The 17,160-nt window shown below is 45.6% G+C and overlaps 1 protein-coding gene across 2 annotated transcripts in view; it reads left to right on the top strand.

Moving 5' to 3' along the window:
* Positions 1–17,160, top strand: part of ELK3 (ETS transcription factor ELK3) — a 60,491-nt gene that overhangs the window by 33,465 nt on the left and 9,866 nt on the right. For both annotated transcript variants that reach the window (XM_073327481.2, XM_073327482.1), the window contains one exon: positions 13,418–14,215. In XM_073327481.2, coding sequence (XP_073183582.1) covers positions 13,418–14,215 — 798 coding nt within the window. The remainder of the gene's footprint in view (positions 1–13,417; positions 14,216–17,160) is intronic.

Genomic DNA, 17,160 nt, shown 5'->3' with positions numbered 1-17,160 from the left:
CTGGTCTTGCAAACTAGGGTGGGGTGAGAACATAAGTGCTCCACAACTTGTGACAAAGGCCACCAGCCATTTAGGCAGGAGGCTAGCACGTAACGATGGATTTTTCTGTCTTTGGGCAGCTTCCACCCCTACACCGCTAGTGTGAGCAGCATTAGCTAAGCTAGTGGTGCATGGTGTATTTTTAAAATTGGTCGTCACAGGGAAGTGAAGACCACTCACCGGATGAAGGGAGTTTTATTGGCTCAGCCATTTTACTTGGGGGAGGGGCGGGTAACACTGGTGTCTTAAAATTCATCAAATGATTCATCTAAGATTAAATGTGAATTAAGTCCAGTATTTGAGGGAAAAAATACAAAAAAACCAGCAATTTCATCAGCCATGATAGCTCAGTGGTTTGAGCATTGGCCTGCTAAACCCAGGGTTGTGAGTTCAATCCTTGAGGGGGCCATTTAGGGATCTGGGGCAAAAAAAATTAGGGATTGTGCCTGCTTTGAGCAGGGGGTTGGACTAGATGATCTCCTGAGGTCCCTTCCAACTCTGATAGTCTATGAGAGTAACCATGATGTGCTGTTAAGGACTGCAGCTGGAATTGTATAAAATCCACATACAGAACAGTGCAGGAGAAGTGTGTTGTGGATTGTATTGTTTGTCATTTGATTTCACAGTTATAGTTGCTAAATATGCGTTGATAATCTATCGATTTCCTGGTTCCTCTTTAGAACTTGTGGGAGCAGGTTCACTGGATTTTCTTTTTAAAATTTGGAGTTTCAAATTAAAGTCTGTCTCATATCATCCAAACAAAACACCAGAAAAAGAACTGCTAAAGAAGGGCATCATGTACTCACCCTTCATGCAGATCTGACAGGATGTTCCTGGTTTTACACATGTGAAAACCTCCATGTATTGGCACATTTAAATAGTTTTCCCTTTGGCATTTTAAAAATAATATACATCATAGGCAGGGATGATAGTGCTGCTTTTTATTAAAGTTGCCCCACACTACCCATTATAAGACCCTGTTTACAGCTACTTATAACTTTGTCGTATTTTAACCATTTGAGCTGAAAATTTTCATGTCACTCGTCTGCCTCAGGCTGAATTGTTTTTTTTTGTTTTTGTTTTTTGAAAATTCAGCCTAAATGGGTAGGCTGTTTCCGAGGCCAAGGCAAGGTGTCACAGGGTGCACCACTCACCGCCGCGCTGGCGCCTCCTCCTGGTCATTCTGGGGATTAGCTCTTGAGACCTACGCCCCCTTTTGCAGTTTGCACGCTGTTGCTCCGACTCTCTCTGTTCTACAGCTCCTCTCTCGTTCCAGGACCCACAGCATCTCCTTTGTGACTTAGCCCTCCAGCTAGGTCACTCAGTGTTCCCCCTTTTGGGATACCAAAGTCTTTCAAAGTCTTCCAGTTCACTGCCCTGCCCCTGGTGCGCGCCAGGCGAGAGCCCGCCCCCCAAACCCCTCCTGCAGCCGAAACCCCTGCTGCACCCCGCACTCCTCCTGCACCCCGACCCCCTGCCCTGAGCCCCCTGCTGTACCCCACACCCCTCCTGCACCCTGACCTGAGCCCCCTGCTGCACCCTGCATGCCTCGGGGGCAGGGAGGGGGCAGAGTTGGGGTAGGGATTTCAGGGAAGGGGTAGGAAAGGGGCAGGGGCAGGGCCTCATGGAAGGAGTGAAGTGGGGGCGGGGCCATGGCAGCCGGGGGGGCGGTCAGTGATGCAGCCCTCGGGCCAATGGACTAGTCCTCATGTGGCCCTCGCGGTCATTTGAGTTTGAGACCCCGACCTAGAGAGCGGTCGGAGTTGAAGATGACACCGTGGTTATGGGCCTGAGTCACAGACAGGATGGTGGTTTTGTCCACAGTGATTGAGAAAGAATGTAGCAGGGAGGGTTGGGGGAGAATATTAAGAGCTCTGTTTTAGCCATGTTGAGCTTGACCTAACAACTAGACATCCATGAGGAGATGTCAGAGAGACAGACTCAGATTTTAGCTTGGACAGAAGGAGACAGGTCTGGAGAAGAGAGGTAGATCTGTGAGTCGGAATAGATATAGTAGCTGAATTTCTGTTTGCAGGCGAGATTAGCCACAGATAAAATGGAGATGGAGAAGATAAGGGGACTCAACATGGGAGTATATAATCCCTGTACCAGTCTAGAAGGGGTTAAGGAGCTGCTCTGGGCTGGAGTAGCCCCAACCTGTTGCACCTGCAAGTCATGCCAGGAATGGAGGAGGGGTTTAAAAGCATGACACTCAGTCAGCTCAGTAAGAGCAACTGTGGGTGAGGAGCTGATTGCTGAGCTTCCTAACTCTTAGGAAGAGGCCTGGTAGCAAGCAGAGCCCACACCCTGGACTAAAAGGAATGTGGCTGAAGAGGGGAGGGTATCTCCTGTCATTTTTGCTGGAAAACCAGTGGACTTTGAGTTGGACTGTGGCCCACTTGGGGCCCCACTGAAGGAAGAGAGGCCAGTGTCCTGGCTGGGACAGCCTGTTTGTTTCTTTTCCTTTATTTTCTTTTGCGGCTACTGAGCTGTTTGTGTGTTCCCCAGAACTCCGAAATGGGGAGAAGTATCCAGAAGGGCTCAGCCTGCGGCCTGAGAACCCATCACCACCAGAGTGCTAGGAGCACCCCACTGCAGTAACTGGACCTGAGAGAGTGCACAGCCCCAGCAACACCCGCAAAGGGTGCTGTGTTAGGAGCAGGTCCTTGACAAATCCCTACAGAAAACTGAAGAGGTGTGGATGAGGAGGATCCTTTGAAGGATACTATGAAGGAGTGAGGTAGGAGAAGTAGGAGGAGAACCAGGAGAGGACAGAGTTTTATTGAAGCCAAGGGAGGACAAGGATTTCAAGAGAAGGAGAATGGTTGATTGTATTGAAGGCAGCTGACAGGTCAAGAAGGATGAGGATGGAGTTTTGGCTAGGAAGAAGTCATGAGAAAGTTTGATTTCATTGGAGTGCAAGGGGTGGAAGCAGAATTGGAATGGGTCTAGGATGATCATAGAATCCTAGAATATCAGGGTTGGAAGGGACCCCAGAAGGTCATCTAGTCCAACCCCCTGCTCGAAGCAGGACCAATTCCCAGTTAAATCATCCCAGCCAGGGCTTTGTCAAGCCTGACCTTAAATACCTCTAAGGAAGGAGATTCTACCACCTCCCTAGGTAACGCATTCCAGTGTTTCACCACCCTCTTAGTGAAAAAGTTTTTCCTAATATCCAATCTAAACCTCCCCCACTGCAACTTGAGACCATTACTCCTCGTTCTGTCATCTGCTACCATTGAGAACAGTCTAGAGCCATCCTCTTTGAAACCCCCTTTCAGGTAGTTGAAAGCAGCTATCAAATCCCCCCTCATTCTTCTCTTCTGCAGGCTAAACAATCCCAGCTCCCTCAGCCTCTCCTCATAACTCATGTGTTCCAGTCCCCTAATCATTTTTGTTGCCCTTCGCTGGACTCTCTCCAATTTATCCACATCCTTCTTGAAGTGTGGGGCCCAAAACTGGACACAGTACTCCAGATGAGGTCTCACCAATGCTGAATAGAGGGGAACGATCACGTCCCTCGATCTGCTCGCTATGCCCCTACTTATACATCCCAAAATGCCATTGGCCTTCTTGGCAACAAGGGCACACTGCTGACTCATATCCAGCTTCTCGTCCACAGTCACCCCTAGGTCCTTTTCCGCAGAACTGCTGCCTAGCCATTCGGTCCCTAGTCTGTAGCTGTGCATTGGGTTCTTCCGTCCTAAGTGCAGGACCCTGCACTTATCCTTATTGAACCTCATCAGATTTCTTTTGGCCCAATCCTCCAATTTGTCTAGGTCCTTCTGTATCCTATCCCTCCCCTCCAGCTTATCTACCACTCCTCCCAGTTTAGTATCATCCGCAAATTTGCTGAGAGTGCAATCCACACCATCCTCCAGATCATTTATGAAGATATTGAACAAAAAATGATGATGATTTGTATTACCATATCGCCTAGGAGCTCCCTTCATGGACCAGGGCCCTATTCTGTTAGAGGCTGTGCAAACAGAACAAAAAGACAGTCCTGCCCCAAAGAGGATTGAATTGAAGGAGGGAAATGCCTGACAGGGATTGTGTTCAGTGAGCTTAGAGGGATACAGGAGAGAGGCAGTAGTTGGAAAGGCCAATGGGCTCAAGAATGGCATTTTTAAAAAATTGGAGAGACTAAAGCAAGCTTGTATTGTGAGGGGAAAGAGCCAGAGGAGAGCGAGAGATTAGGAAGAAGAGTAAAGTAGGGGATGAGAGGGGGCACAAGGGAGCTCAGGAGATGGGATGGAGCCATTGGGGCGAGTGGAAGAGTTAGGGGAGGAAAGCAGGTGAGAAACTTCTGCATCTGTGACAGGGGAGGAAGAGAGTTGTAGGAGGGAAAGGTCACTTGGACTTTCGCTTGGAAGAAATGAGCAAGAACCTGTGCAAAGAAAGCAGCGGAGGCAGAAGGGGAGGGTTTGAGGAGTGAGAAAAAGGGACTGACTGTGGATGTGGGAGTCAATTAAGTTGTAGAATTAGAATTGGTCAGCTAGGAAGATGCTAGAACTGAAGGAGGAGAGGACAAATTTGTCGTGGAGGAAGTGAGCCAGGTCACAGGATTTCCACCAGAGTTGCACGGCAGCCTGAGAGCACAAGTGGAGGAAGCGGATGTTTGGGGTGGGGAGCCAGGGCTGGAGGTTGGCAGGGCATATCTCGCTATGGGAGAGCAAAAGAAAGAGTCTAGGAGAGGGAAGTATGGAGAGAATCAACAACCATATCAATGGAAGAGAGGTCTGAGCTGAGAGCAGACAGGATGTCATAGACGTTGATGGACTGCAAGTCACGGAAAGGGCAAGTCACAAGGTGCGAGAGCAGGGGCTCATGGGGTATGCAGAAAGAGGCCAGATGATGGTCAAAGAGGGGGAACTCAGCAGGAGAGAGCTCAGAAAAAGAATGGTGCTGGGTGAAGAACAAGTCAAGCAAACGGCTCTGGTGGTGCGTGGGAGTGTTGAACTTGGGCTGCAGGTGGAATGAAGAGGTGATGAGGAAGAAAACATGCAGCAAGGGTTCAGATGGGATTTGACGTCACCAGGAATGAGTGTGGGAGATTGTGAAGAGAGGCAGGGAGAGAGATCCAGGAGTTGAGATCAGAGAAGAAGGCTGATAGGAGGAGTTCGGTGGACAGTAGCTCATAGCAGCATGGAGGGGGAAAGGAAAGAAGAGTCAGGTGCAGTGCTGTTCAGAAGAAGAGAGAGACTGGGAAGGGAAAGGTGGGAGGGATAGAAAGTGGCAGGAATGGGAGAGGAGAAGCCCAACACCCTCCCCATGGTCTGATCCAGGGTGGGAGTAAGAGAGGAGAGGCCTCCCTCAGAGGGCAGCTGTAGAGGCAGTGTCAGATGAAGGGATCCAGGTCTCTGCGAGAGCAAGGAGCTGGAGGGAGCGAGATAGGAAGAGGCTGTGGATGGCTGTGATTTAAAAAAAAAAAAAAAAAAAAAAAACTGGAGTGGGTCTTTCAGAGACAGCAAGAGAAGGGGAGGAGGAAGGAAGCAGGATGATAGAATCACAGAAATATATGGGAGGAGGCAGCTCAAGAGATCATCTAGTCCCTCCCCCACCCTGCTTAGGCAGGAATAAATATACATATAGATACTGATACGCATACCTAATGTGCCGATAGCCATCTGCAATCGATTGCTTTATACTAGGATGGTGAGCTCTTTGGGGCAGGGGCTGTGTTTTTGTTCTGTGTGCAGGCAGAGGGGTCCTAGGTCCCGTGATAACACTACGTGGAAAAGTAAATAACTGGAACCAGGATATCTTTCCAAAGCAGAAAATTCTTTCCCAGCATTGCTTTACCTCATATTTAAAACAACTAATGATCACTACTACATGTGTACAGACAGGCCTTGTGTAACGTAATACATTTTACCATTGATTTTAGGACAATCAACTGCACAGTTATGTATCTTCCTCAGATAGTCCGTAGTTTGGAGGGGAGGGCACAGAGAGGAAGGTTAGTGTTGTGCAAAGAATGTCGTGGGGAGGTACCTTGTTACTACTACTGTTTCTGGTGCTGGTACGGGAACTTCTGCTGCTAATGCTAAGTCGGGACAGTGCTAGAATCATACTGGACAAAAAATGCCCATGCAGCAAGCAGCTCATTTTGTGGAAACTCAGTTAAGTATCAGAGTAACAGCCGTGTTAGTCTGTATTCGCAAAAAGAAAAGGAGTACTTGTGGCACCTTAGAGACTAACCAATTTATTTGAGCATGAGCATCTGATGAAGTGAGCTGTAGCTCACGAAAGCTCATGCTCAAATAAATTGGTTAGTCTCTAAGGTGCCACAAGTACTCCTTTTCTTTTTTCAGTTAAGTATCTTCATCATCAAATTGAATAGCTGCTGAATGTTTGGATTGCCGCACAGGGTGGCTCGTTAGCTGGAGGTATTAGCAGAAATATAACAAATACTCCAGATTCCAGTCTCACTCACTTCATGACTGCAATCATTGTCTTAAAATTATTCATGCAACATTTCTTGACAGTGAAAAGTTGAGTGAGGTCAGTGTTACGCACATTTGCTTCCAAGTCTTGTCTAAATCCAGTTAAGTAAAAATCTTCCACTTCGTCAGCTCATTCCAAACATACAATAAGAACGAATTTGATCTGCTACAGAATTAAACAATTTAAAAAAAAAGTAATGAAATACAATGTGACAAACATATTCACACACAGTGCTTTTTTTATTTACCAGCATTTAGCTGCACACCTAGCATAGGCACACCCTAAAACTATTCTGGCGCAGAAGGCAGTACGCAGTGAATCATAATTTACAATAGCAGTGGTCTTCATTCTGATCAAAGAATGGTGCTGGAACACTTCTGTAATTTGAAACCTTAAATGGTTACTTCTGAACAATTCTCTTTACTCGTCCATCTGTTAGAATGAAAACAAACAAAATGAGGGAAAAATCCAAATGTCAACCAAACCAATATTCACATCAAAATTGTTTGTACATTTGCTCCCGGGGAAAAAACCCTGCTATCTATAGGGGAAAAACTCCAGAGAATAGCAGCTATCAGGGTAGCCAGACAGCTCCCATCAATTACTCTAGGCCTTTCTACAGTAGAATCCCAGATACATTAGGGAACCCACAACATGGTTGTGTCCTAACCATATCATACCATGGTTTAGTTTTGCCTGCATAGACTAAACCAAATCAAATTGTGACCACATTAAAAGAAATATGCTAACGAGGTTCCCTTCCCTTGGTTGTTATATGATTTGGTCTGGTATGCACAGGAAAACTTAAGCCATGTTATAACATAGTGAAGGTGCAGCCATGTTTTTAATAGAGTTCCCTAACATGGTTGGAATTCTAGCACAAAGGCATGGACAGACACAGATCCTCTTAGCTCTAGTCATCCAAAAATCTCAACGCACTTTGCAAAACTGGGTGTTATATAATCCCTAATTTGCAGCTGAGGGAAGAGGAGCACCAAGAGGCCGAGTGATGTGATGAAAGCCACTCAATAAGCCAGTTGCAGACCTGCCACTAGGACTCTGGTGTCTGAGCTCCCAGACCATGCTCTGAACACTAGAGAGATTGCTGTCTCCTGATAAGGCCAATAGACAGTTCAGAAATTGAGGAGATGGAGGCACTGAAGCTGTCATTGGACCAGTTTTCTGCTGCTCCAACTGCACTAACACAACAGTTACTCCTATCCATACTTCACCCTCTGGAGCGCTAACCCATCCCGCTGGATAGTTCAGCAGATGTGAATAAAAGCAAGAGTTCTCTCTGAGGTAATTTATCAGAAATTTAAACAGAAGGCGGGGCAAGTGCACGACTGCTCTTCTGTTATGGTGAACAGTTACCTAACTCAGCAGAAGCAGACATTAGCACAAAGACATTCTTAGCTATCTGATATTGAAAGAAAACCATTTGGCGAGCACTTGTAGCCAAGGCTGATACTCTCCTTGCTGCCCATCTTTCAGAGTCTGGTTTGATATACCTTTCATATTTCTGGAAGGGATGCAGCCAGTGACAAACAAACAAGGGAACCTGAAGGTGAAGGAAAGCTAAGGTTAATCTGCGCATTTCTGGCTACAGCTATGACAATGGTGTTTCAGAAATGGCTAATTAATTTGCATTCTTATTTTCCCTGACATTATGATGGTGGGTTTTTAGGGTCAGCATTTCAGAGCAGCATCCAAAATGTTTGAGGAGTACGTGAACTCAACCTTTTAAGCTCTGCCCATCATTAATTATTAGGAATTCACTGCAGGGTCATGCAGATGAGAAAGCTGTACTGAGAGGGCCCTGTATGAAAACAATTCTATCTTGAATAATAGCAAAAGAAGCATAAAATCACCAGCCAATTCAGTGGCTTTTTAGAGAAGTGTTTCCCTGTTTCAAGCTTGCTCCACTGTAAAATGCCTCTCTTAACTTTATTTAATCTTTTACTGCTAGGAGTCAATTTCCAAGCACAACCACCATTGCCAATACTAGATCCAGCAAACCCTCAGGAGCCAAAAGTAGATGTTTTTAAATTAAAATGTTGGGGAAAAAACCAGTAGTTCTATTCTAGGAATAGTCTTGAGTTTTATATTTTTTTAAGTAATTCAAAAATTTAGTATGAGGTGTAAAACTGAGTCAGGGTAAAGTAAAACAGAGAACAATGTTTCAACTACACCAGAGCAGACAAAACCATAAACCAAGTCCTAAAATGAAGCCAGGAGAATCAACACACACATGCATTTAGATTCTAAATATCTTCTGAACTATAAAAATAGTCGTTGTGTAATCATTTTCCATCTATGTAGACAAATACACATACAACTCAGATGGGAGGAAGCATGGGCTTGCAGTTAAAGGAGTACACTAGGAGATTTGGATTTAATTTCCAGCTCTGGAGATTCCTTCTGTGAACTTGGCCAAGTCACTTTTGCTCTGTGTGTTTCTCCCCATTTGTAAAGCAGGGATAACGACAGTTCCCTACTTCACAGGGATTTGGTGAGGATAAATCCACTAACGTATGTGTGGCTGTCAGAGCAGACAGTGATAGAAGCCATGTAAGAATCTAGATACATACATAGGAATTAAGGCTGAATTTCTTTTTTAAACCAATAAAACAAATAGTTAATGAAAGAGAACAGTGATCTTAGACTTTGTTTGCCAAGTCTTCGAATAGCTATTTATGGTTGACTGAAAAAGAAATTAAGTTTACAGGAATAATGTAAGTTCATATTCAACCTTACTTACCACAGAGCAGAGTTTTACCTTATAAGAAACAGCTGTGCACCAGAGAGAGGGGTATTCCTCAGAAAGGTTTTTAAAGGGGAGAATCCTTCGTCACAGACCCATGGACCTCAAGAAAAGAAAAACTCACTTCTGAAATGTCTGAAAAACTGCCTCAGCCCCCTCTTCTTCCTTGATATGGAGGTCTCATAGACTCATCAACTTTAAGGCTAGAAGGAACCATCATGATCATCTAGTCTAACTACCTGCACATTGCAGGCCACAGAACCTCATCCACCCAGGGTTGTCCCTAGCCATTTGGGTGCCTTATGCAGGCCCCCCTTGGGGGGTTGGGGGCCTGTGTGGGGCTCCAGGCCTCCCCCCGCAGGGTCTGGGAGGCAGGAGCTGTGGGGGGGCACTTTTTTGGGCCCCACAGGCCCAGAGTGGCCCAGAGGATTAGCAGGGGGCCAGGAGCAGCCCACTCCACTTCCCCAGCCCCAGCCGTGTTTCTTGGGGGAAGGGATTCCCCCCTACACTCACCGGCAGTGGCGGGAAGCGGAGCAGCCCGGCCCCAGCCAGCTCTACTCCGCCAGCTCCTAGCCGCGGTGCTCCACTTCCCACCACTGGTGAGAGCAGGGGGCGTCCTTTCCCCAATCCAAGCAACATGGCTCAGGCTGGGGCAACGGAAGTGGAGCGGGCTGGGGCCGTATCACTCTGTTTCCCACTGCCGGTGAGTGCAGGGGGGCGATCATTTCCCCAACCTCCCCGCACTCAACTGCGGCGGGAAGCGGAGCGACGCAGCTGGGAGCTGGTGGAGTGGAGCGGGCTGGGGCCAGGTTGTTCCGCTTCCCACTGCTGCCAGTGAGTGCGGGTCACTGGGGGAAGAGGTGGAATGGGGCGGGCCAGGGGCAGAACAGGGGGGGAAGGGTAAGAGGTGGGACAGAAGGAGTTGTCTGGGGCCCCACACCCCCCTAGGGACAGCCCTGCCCCTTGCAGTGGGCGCAACCCACAGCAGGGCTGGCCAAGGGATAGAGCTGGTCGCTGGGGCTGGTGCTGCCCTGTATGCAGCACGCAGCTGCCTAAGGCACCATGAAACTTGGGGCAATTTGGTGCCCCAAATTTCACGGTGCCCTACGCAGCTGTGTATGCCTAAGGATGCCCCTGCACCCACCCACTCCTGTGTTAGAAAAAGGTGAAAAACCCCCAGTGTCTGTGCCAAGCTAACCTGGGGGAAAATGCCATCCTGATCCCCAAATATAGTGATCAGTTAGACCCTGAGCATGTGGGCAAGGCCCACCAGCCAGACACCTGGGAAAAAATTCTCTGTAGTAACTTAGAGTCCTTCCCATCTAGTGTCCCATCACCAGCCGCTGGAGATATTTGCTACTAGCAGTCGCAGCTTGGCTACATGCCATTGTAGGCAGTCTCCTCATCCCCTCCAGAAATGTACCACACTTAGTTTTGAAGCTGGTTAGGTTTATTTGCCTCCCCCCCACACTGCTCTCTTCGTTTTCATGGGCTCAAGTTATCTGGTACCATAATGTAATTGCATATGAGCTCATACAAGGACCCGGTAGGTCTAAAATGTTGTATAAGAGGGGCAAAAGCACATCAAAACCAACAAGGAGTTTGGTGGCACCTTAAAGACTAACCGATTTATTTAGGCATAAGCTTTCATGGGTAAAAAACCCACTTCTTCAGATGCACAGACTAATACGGCTACCCCTCTGATATAAAGCACATCAGTGCTCTGGGATCTAGGGCTCGATCCAAATCCCATTAAAGTCAACCCCCCAGAGACATTAAAGTGATTGGGCCAGTAAATTCTTTCATTAGGGCAAATATGAAGAAAAGCAAACAGTTGTACTAACAACAATTTACATAGCTGGGATTTTTTTCTGTTTCTTTTATTTTTTGTGTCTGAGTAAAAGATTTCCCTGTACTCACCCCTGAGCTGAGGTGGTAATTCCTTATTTGTGACATCAAAGACTGTGCAAACATTTGCATTTGTCACAGATTTAGCTCATGACTGCTGAAGGGCATGTGATCATTGTCAAGTGGTAGCACAAGACTGTAGAGGCTAAGCCTGTGTACTAGCACCTGTATGCAGGCATAGAGGTTTAGTGAGCTACCTCTAATTTGAACATGGGTTTTTGTGTAACCCTTCTGCCAGGTGGAGCTAGCAGCAACAAGGGCTGGGTTCAGTATCTAGGGGTTCCTTTTCAACAATACAACACAAAACCGGCTGGAGCCCCCGACCTGTTGACCCGGGATAATTACACACCACCCCCGGGCACCTCTAAGAGGCAATACTTCCCCTGTCGCAAGCACAGAATCTGAGTGTAGCAAAAACTTTTAATAAAAGGAGGGAAGTAATTTAGCATTAATTTGGGAAAACACCGCAATTAAGGTTCATAAACACAAACCATGAGTAATAGACCCACCACCAAGTAAGTTGGGCAGTGTCCTTTTCTCCTCAGGGTCTTAAGTCCAGCAACCCAAAAGCTCCTTTAATGTGCCCATCCCTTCTCTGTACCCCACTCACAGTTGCTGTCCTTGGCCAGTGCAACCCCAGAGTTTAGAGGTTCATCTGCAGAGTTCACCTCCCACTCTGTGTGAAGGGGGGAGGGTACGGAGGCACCTTACACGCTCCACTGCTTGGGCACCTGCTCGTCACCCCAATGGCCGATAGCCATGCCTCTGCAGGACTCTGCTCTGGCCCTCTCCACCAGCCTCTCTGCTGGCTATGCCTGTCCGTCAGCTGCCCGGCTGGCCATCACCAAGATATCTTCAGGGCCCCCTTGACTTAACACAGCTCTCAGTGATTTCAGCTGTTAGCGGGGGAACCTCACTGCTGGTACACATTGGGCAGTCTCTGGTAATAGAGACACTGTCCCAAAGTAGGTCTAATACTTAAACCTAGTTATCAGCAATCAGCTCTGTAGCGTATAACAAGACTCCCAGTTGAGTCTAAAAGGCAAGGGGAAGGATCAAATGGTATCAAAGACCCTTAAACAGAACTCACACCCCTCTCAACTCATTGGGCTTTGGAACCCATGTTCCCTGCCTAGCGAGTGATATTTAGTTGAGGGTGAGTCCCTCCATTGGCGTATGCCAGGTACAGTTCTGCTGCCCTTGGTTCACACAACAAGGATAACAATGCTTTATTATTCCTGCCCCAATAACAAGGAGACAGGAGATCCAACACCAGCCACAAGTGATCATTTGGGCAAGCAATCCCATCATGCTGAGCACCTAGGCAGGGTGGGTGTGTCCATGCAAATGAGATCAGCTTCTGAAGTCTTTTTCCACAGCTCACCACTAGATGTCAGGGGAGAGCTCATTCAGACTCTGCTTACATTTGTTTTATAATTTGCAAACATTGGAAAGGAAAGCTTAACCCTTAAGGATAATGGATCTAGGGTTTGCAAGAGCTATAGCTGAGTTTCCTGCAGTGTGATAGCCCATCTAAAGGCGAAGGAGTTCAGACCTCCAAGGTGCTAAGAATGCTCTTTTTCCATTGGAAAGAAAATATTCCTGAGCTGCTTCAGGGGAAGAGAGAGGTGATTAATTCATGTTGCGGCCTGTATATTGTAGAGATGGCAATTTGGTTAGATGTGATGAGGAGGCATGTAACATAAATGTTTAGGTAGGTGGATGGAGTCAGGCCCAAGGAGAGGAAGAGTTTGAAAACTCACTGAAATGCCTGTCTGACTACGAGCAAAGAGCAATGTCAGCCTATATATATGAAACCATGTAAGCGACCACTGCCTGCCATGCTGACCAATATTGTTTCATTATTTATTTGTACTCCATATGTCTAGATCTATCTGTTGTCTCGTCTTATACTGAGACAGTAAGCAATGTTGGGAGGGACTGTGTTTTGTTCTGTGCTTGTACAGCGCCTAGTGTAACCCACACACCTCCTGGGTGTGGTGTTCTGTCCCATCTAGTGGCACCGAGACCACTTAGAGAGAGATTATGAGTCTGCTCTACAGTCTCAGCTAACAGCAAGTTGTTGGTTCAATCTCGCCCGCCCACAACATGGGTCTGTTGGCGTTACACTAGCACAGTGGGATCCTGGTTCATAACTACAGCCCATAGGCATTATAATACAAATAGAAAACAATAATAATACACTCAGTGTGTCCGGATCACTAACCTTGTTAGCATGTGGTTTTGTATTCACAGAACATCATCAAGAAAGTGATTGGACAGAAGTTTGTGTATAAGTTTGTCTCCTTTCCTGAGATTTTGAAAATGGATCCTCATGCCGTGGAAATCAGCAGAGAGAGCCTCTTGCTGCAGGACAGTGAGTGTAAGATGCTTTCCGAAGGCAGAGACCAGCACAAGCACAATGTGTCAGCTCTGAAAAGCACAAGCCGTAATGAATATATCCATTCTGGTCTGTACTCTTCTTTCACCATCAACTCCCTGCAGAACCAGCCAGACACTCACAAGCCAATTAAAACAGAAAAACTGGAGGAGAAGTCGGAGGGAAACATACCAGTGGAAGAAGTCAGGACTGTTATAAGATTTGTGACAAACAAAACAGACAAGCAAGCAATGAGGCCCATTGTGTCATTGCCATCGACGTCCGAAGCAGCAGCTGGCTCTGCTTTTCTCGCCTCTTCAGTGTCAGCTAAAATATCTTCTTTAATGTTGCCTACCACAGCCAGCATTTCATCTACTACTTCTCCGTCTTCATCACGGTCCCCATCTCTGTCTCCTCACTCACCGCTCCCTTCAGATCACAGGAACCTCTTTCTTGAGTCCAGTTGCCATGACTCAGATTCTCTTGAGCCTCTGAACCTCTCTTCAGGTTCCAAGACAAAATTTCCATCTCTTCCCCCAAAGGCTAAAAAACCCAAAGGCTTGGAAATCTCAGCACCGCCCATGGTTCTTTCCAGCACTGATATTGGTTCCATCGCCCTCAACAGCCCAGCACTTCCTTCGGGATCCCTGACTCCAGCTTTCTTTACTGCACAGGTAAGAAATGTCTATCTAATATACTCTTGTTTAGGACAAATAGGTTCTAATTTGGTCAAGACTAAATGAAGGGTCAGTTTTATGTGCGTATGTCTTTCACACTGAAAAGAGTCCATGTGGAAAAAGGGTGTCGGAGATGCCTATATAAAATGTGGAAAGTACAGTCCTTTCTTGCACACACTCCCAGCGCTCTCTTAGTAATGTGGAGAAAAGTAATTACAGTTCACAGAGTGGGTGGAAGGATAATGAGACATTCACTTGGGGCAGCTGTTAACATCGATCAGCTATCGTTTAAAACCAGTTTCCAGGTATGCAGAACAAGGAGGAAAAGGCCAAGAAACAAATACATGTAGCTACTTGGTCAAAATGTGGATGTGTATGTCATGGGATGCTTGGCTGATTTTTTAGTACCACTTGCTGCACCCATTCATAAAGTGTGACATTTTCATTAGCTTTCAAAGCAGATCAAATTACTTGGTTTCTAAGAAAGGGCTCTTAAGCCAATTTCAATTTCAAAAGGCCTTACAGGTTCATAAAGCATTTGCTGCAGTCTCCTTTCTGCATGAGCCTAAGAAATACCCATTTGTTTTTGTTCACTGTAAAGTGGATGTTAACTAATTACATAATTGTAGGAGTCTCAGTGTTGAACAATAGTTGTCCTGAAGGTGGAGTTCACTAAAAATAATGTCATTGGACAAACCTAGTAATTCAAAGGACAAGAGGAAAGTCAGCAAGAAGCAGATGATTTAGTGCTTGCATCATGCTAAGTAATTTGTGTCTGACTGCACCACAGTAAAATTAGAGAGGAAATTGATTTGTAAAAATATGCACAAAGGGAGACTATAGGAATAAAAGTTCATGCAATCAATATTAAGTGAAATTTATTGAATATATAACAAAAAATAAAACAACAAATGGCAGGGTGGCTAACTCACTCACAAAAGCAAGGAAATCTAGGGTTATGATTTAAGCCTTATCCTGAATTCACCAGATATTATGCCTTCCTTTTATTAGAGCCCCGCAGTACCTGGGCACAAGGGAATGATTTAAGGTTGGGTCTCAAATGAATATTAGCTTGTTTGTCTCTACCTGTCATTTGTGCACATCATAAAAACTCCAAGTGTAAAGTACAGTTAGCAGGAAGAACTGGAGTGTGGCAAGCCCGAACTGAGATGCAATGACTAGCATGCAGAGTATCTAGCTGTGATGATAACCATGGTAAGTGTTTTACTTTCAGGGCACAAAAAGGGACAAATAATACCAGGTCCAGAATGGGACAGACTGAAAGCAAGGTCTGTTGCAAGTCTACTTTAATCTAATACCACACCCAGAATCAGTGCAGCCATTTTGATTTGTTTCCTTGTTGGTCCATTCATTCACCATTTCTTTGGATACTTCACTTCCCTGTTATCTATAAAATAGTGTATAACGCCCAAGATTTTCAAAAAGGAAAAATTAGAAAGAGCCTGGTTTGTTTTGTAGTTGACTGTGGGCCTCTTCTTGACTGATACTAACTGTAGTCCATTACCAAACATATCAGTGATTCAGTCTCCATCTGTTTATTCCACCGTTCAGCAAATCTTCCTTAACAGCATGTCCTATCATGTAAGAGACTGAATGCATCTGTGAGAGACATGGTGTGCTCTTTGGGGCCATTTGCTCTCCAGATATTTGGCAGCATCACTGGAGCACAGTAGCTGTTTCCTGTGAATTAACAATTGGTTTTAGGCTTGTTTAAAAAGCATCCTACATCTTTAAGAAGTCTGACATAATTGAGCACATAATAAAATACAAAATACATCAACCATATTTAGGTAACAGTAAAGTTATAACAGAAAGTAATGAGATCTAGAGTTTAGGTTGGCACACTGCAGTTCATCTCATTTTACTTGGGAACGGCAAGTGCTATACATCCGACTACATTTTATATACCAGATTCTGATCTCAGAGACACCTAGGGACCAGACGCAGTCAAGGATATATGCCCTCTGTTCCCAACTTTAGAAGTCAGGCAGGGCATTTGAATGGTTCAGCAAGAGCTCACAAAATGCAGCCACGTCTTCTGAGAAAATGATTCAAAATGGCTTCCAACAACTATTCTTGAGCACATAAATAAAATGCTCAGCCAATCAGAGAATCATAACGAAGACCTTACAACTTTTGTAACCAAACAGGACCAACTCAACTTTGAAAAGAAAAAAAAGCGACGTGGAGATATTAGGAAATTTTGCTCTTAAGGGCAAAAAGGAATTGGTACAATTTTTTGGTAGAGTTTTTTTTGGATTTTCATTTAATGAATTTGAAAACAGGAATGCTTAAATAACAACAAAATTTGAGTATTTTGTCCAGTTCCATCGCTTGTTCTGCAGATTATTTATCTTTTTGTTTTTGCTAGCACCGTTGCCTTTCTCTGGAAAATGGGGAAAGCTGATTTATGTCTGTTTTCTTGAGGCATCCGCTTCAGAGTTTGTAACTTCTACAATATACTGATTCTTAACGTATTAAATGAGTGTGTACACAACAGCCCCTCCCTTCGCATACGTCATCTGCAGGGCTGGAACCTTTAGCAACATGGTTACAAACCTTACAGCACGTGAGCTAAAGGGGTAATTTCTGTAGGGGTCAGCTGTCGTGATGCGACATGCACTGTGCAAGTAACGGTTACACTAACTTTGCTTCTTTTTGGGGCGAAGGTGGGAGCTCTGCTCTTCCTCACTGTAGTGCTGTTTGTGCAATAAATAACGTTTTTATGAAATATTTTTTTAAAGCAGTGCTCCTGCGACTGAGAGAAATCTAATCCATCTGGGCTAGTGTGGTTATTGCTGGTTTTGGGATAATAGCATCCCAGCAGGATTAAAATACAATACTGATTATATTGTCAGTGGGGGCATAACATGAGATATCAGTTTCCACATGTAATTTAAGGACAGGTGACTCTGTTCTGT

This window comes from Lepidochelys kempii, chromosome 1, assembly GCF_965140285.1.
Source record: "Lepidochelys kempii isolate rLepKem1 chromosome 1, rLepKem1.hap1, whole genome shotgun sequence".
Classification (NCBI taxonomy): domain Eukaryota; kingdom Metazoa; phylum Chordata; order Testudines; family Cheloniidae; genus Lepidochelys; species Lepidochelys kempii.
Note: the sequence above shows the minus strand (reverse complement) of the source record. Positions and strands in the feature narration are given on the sequence as shown.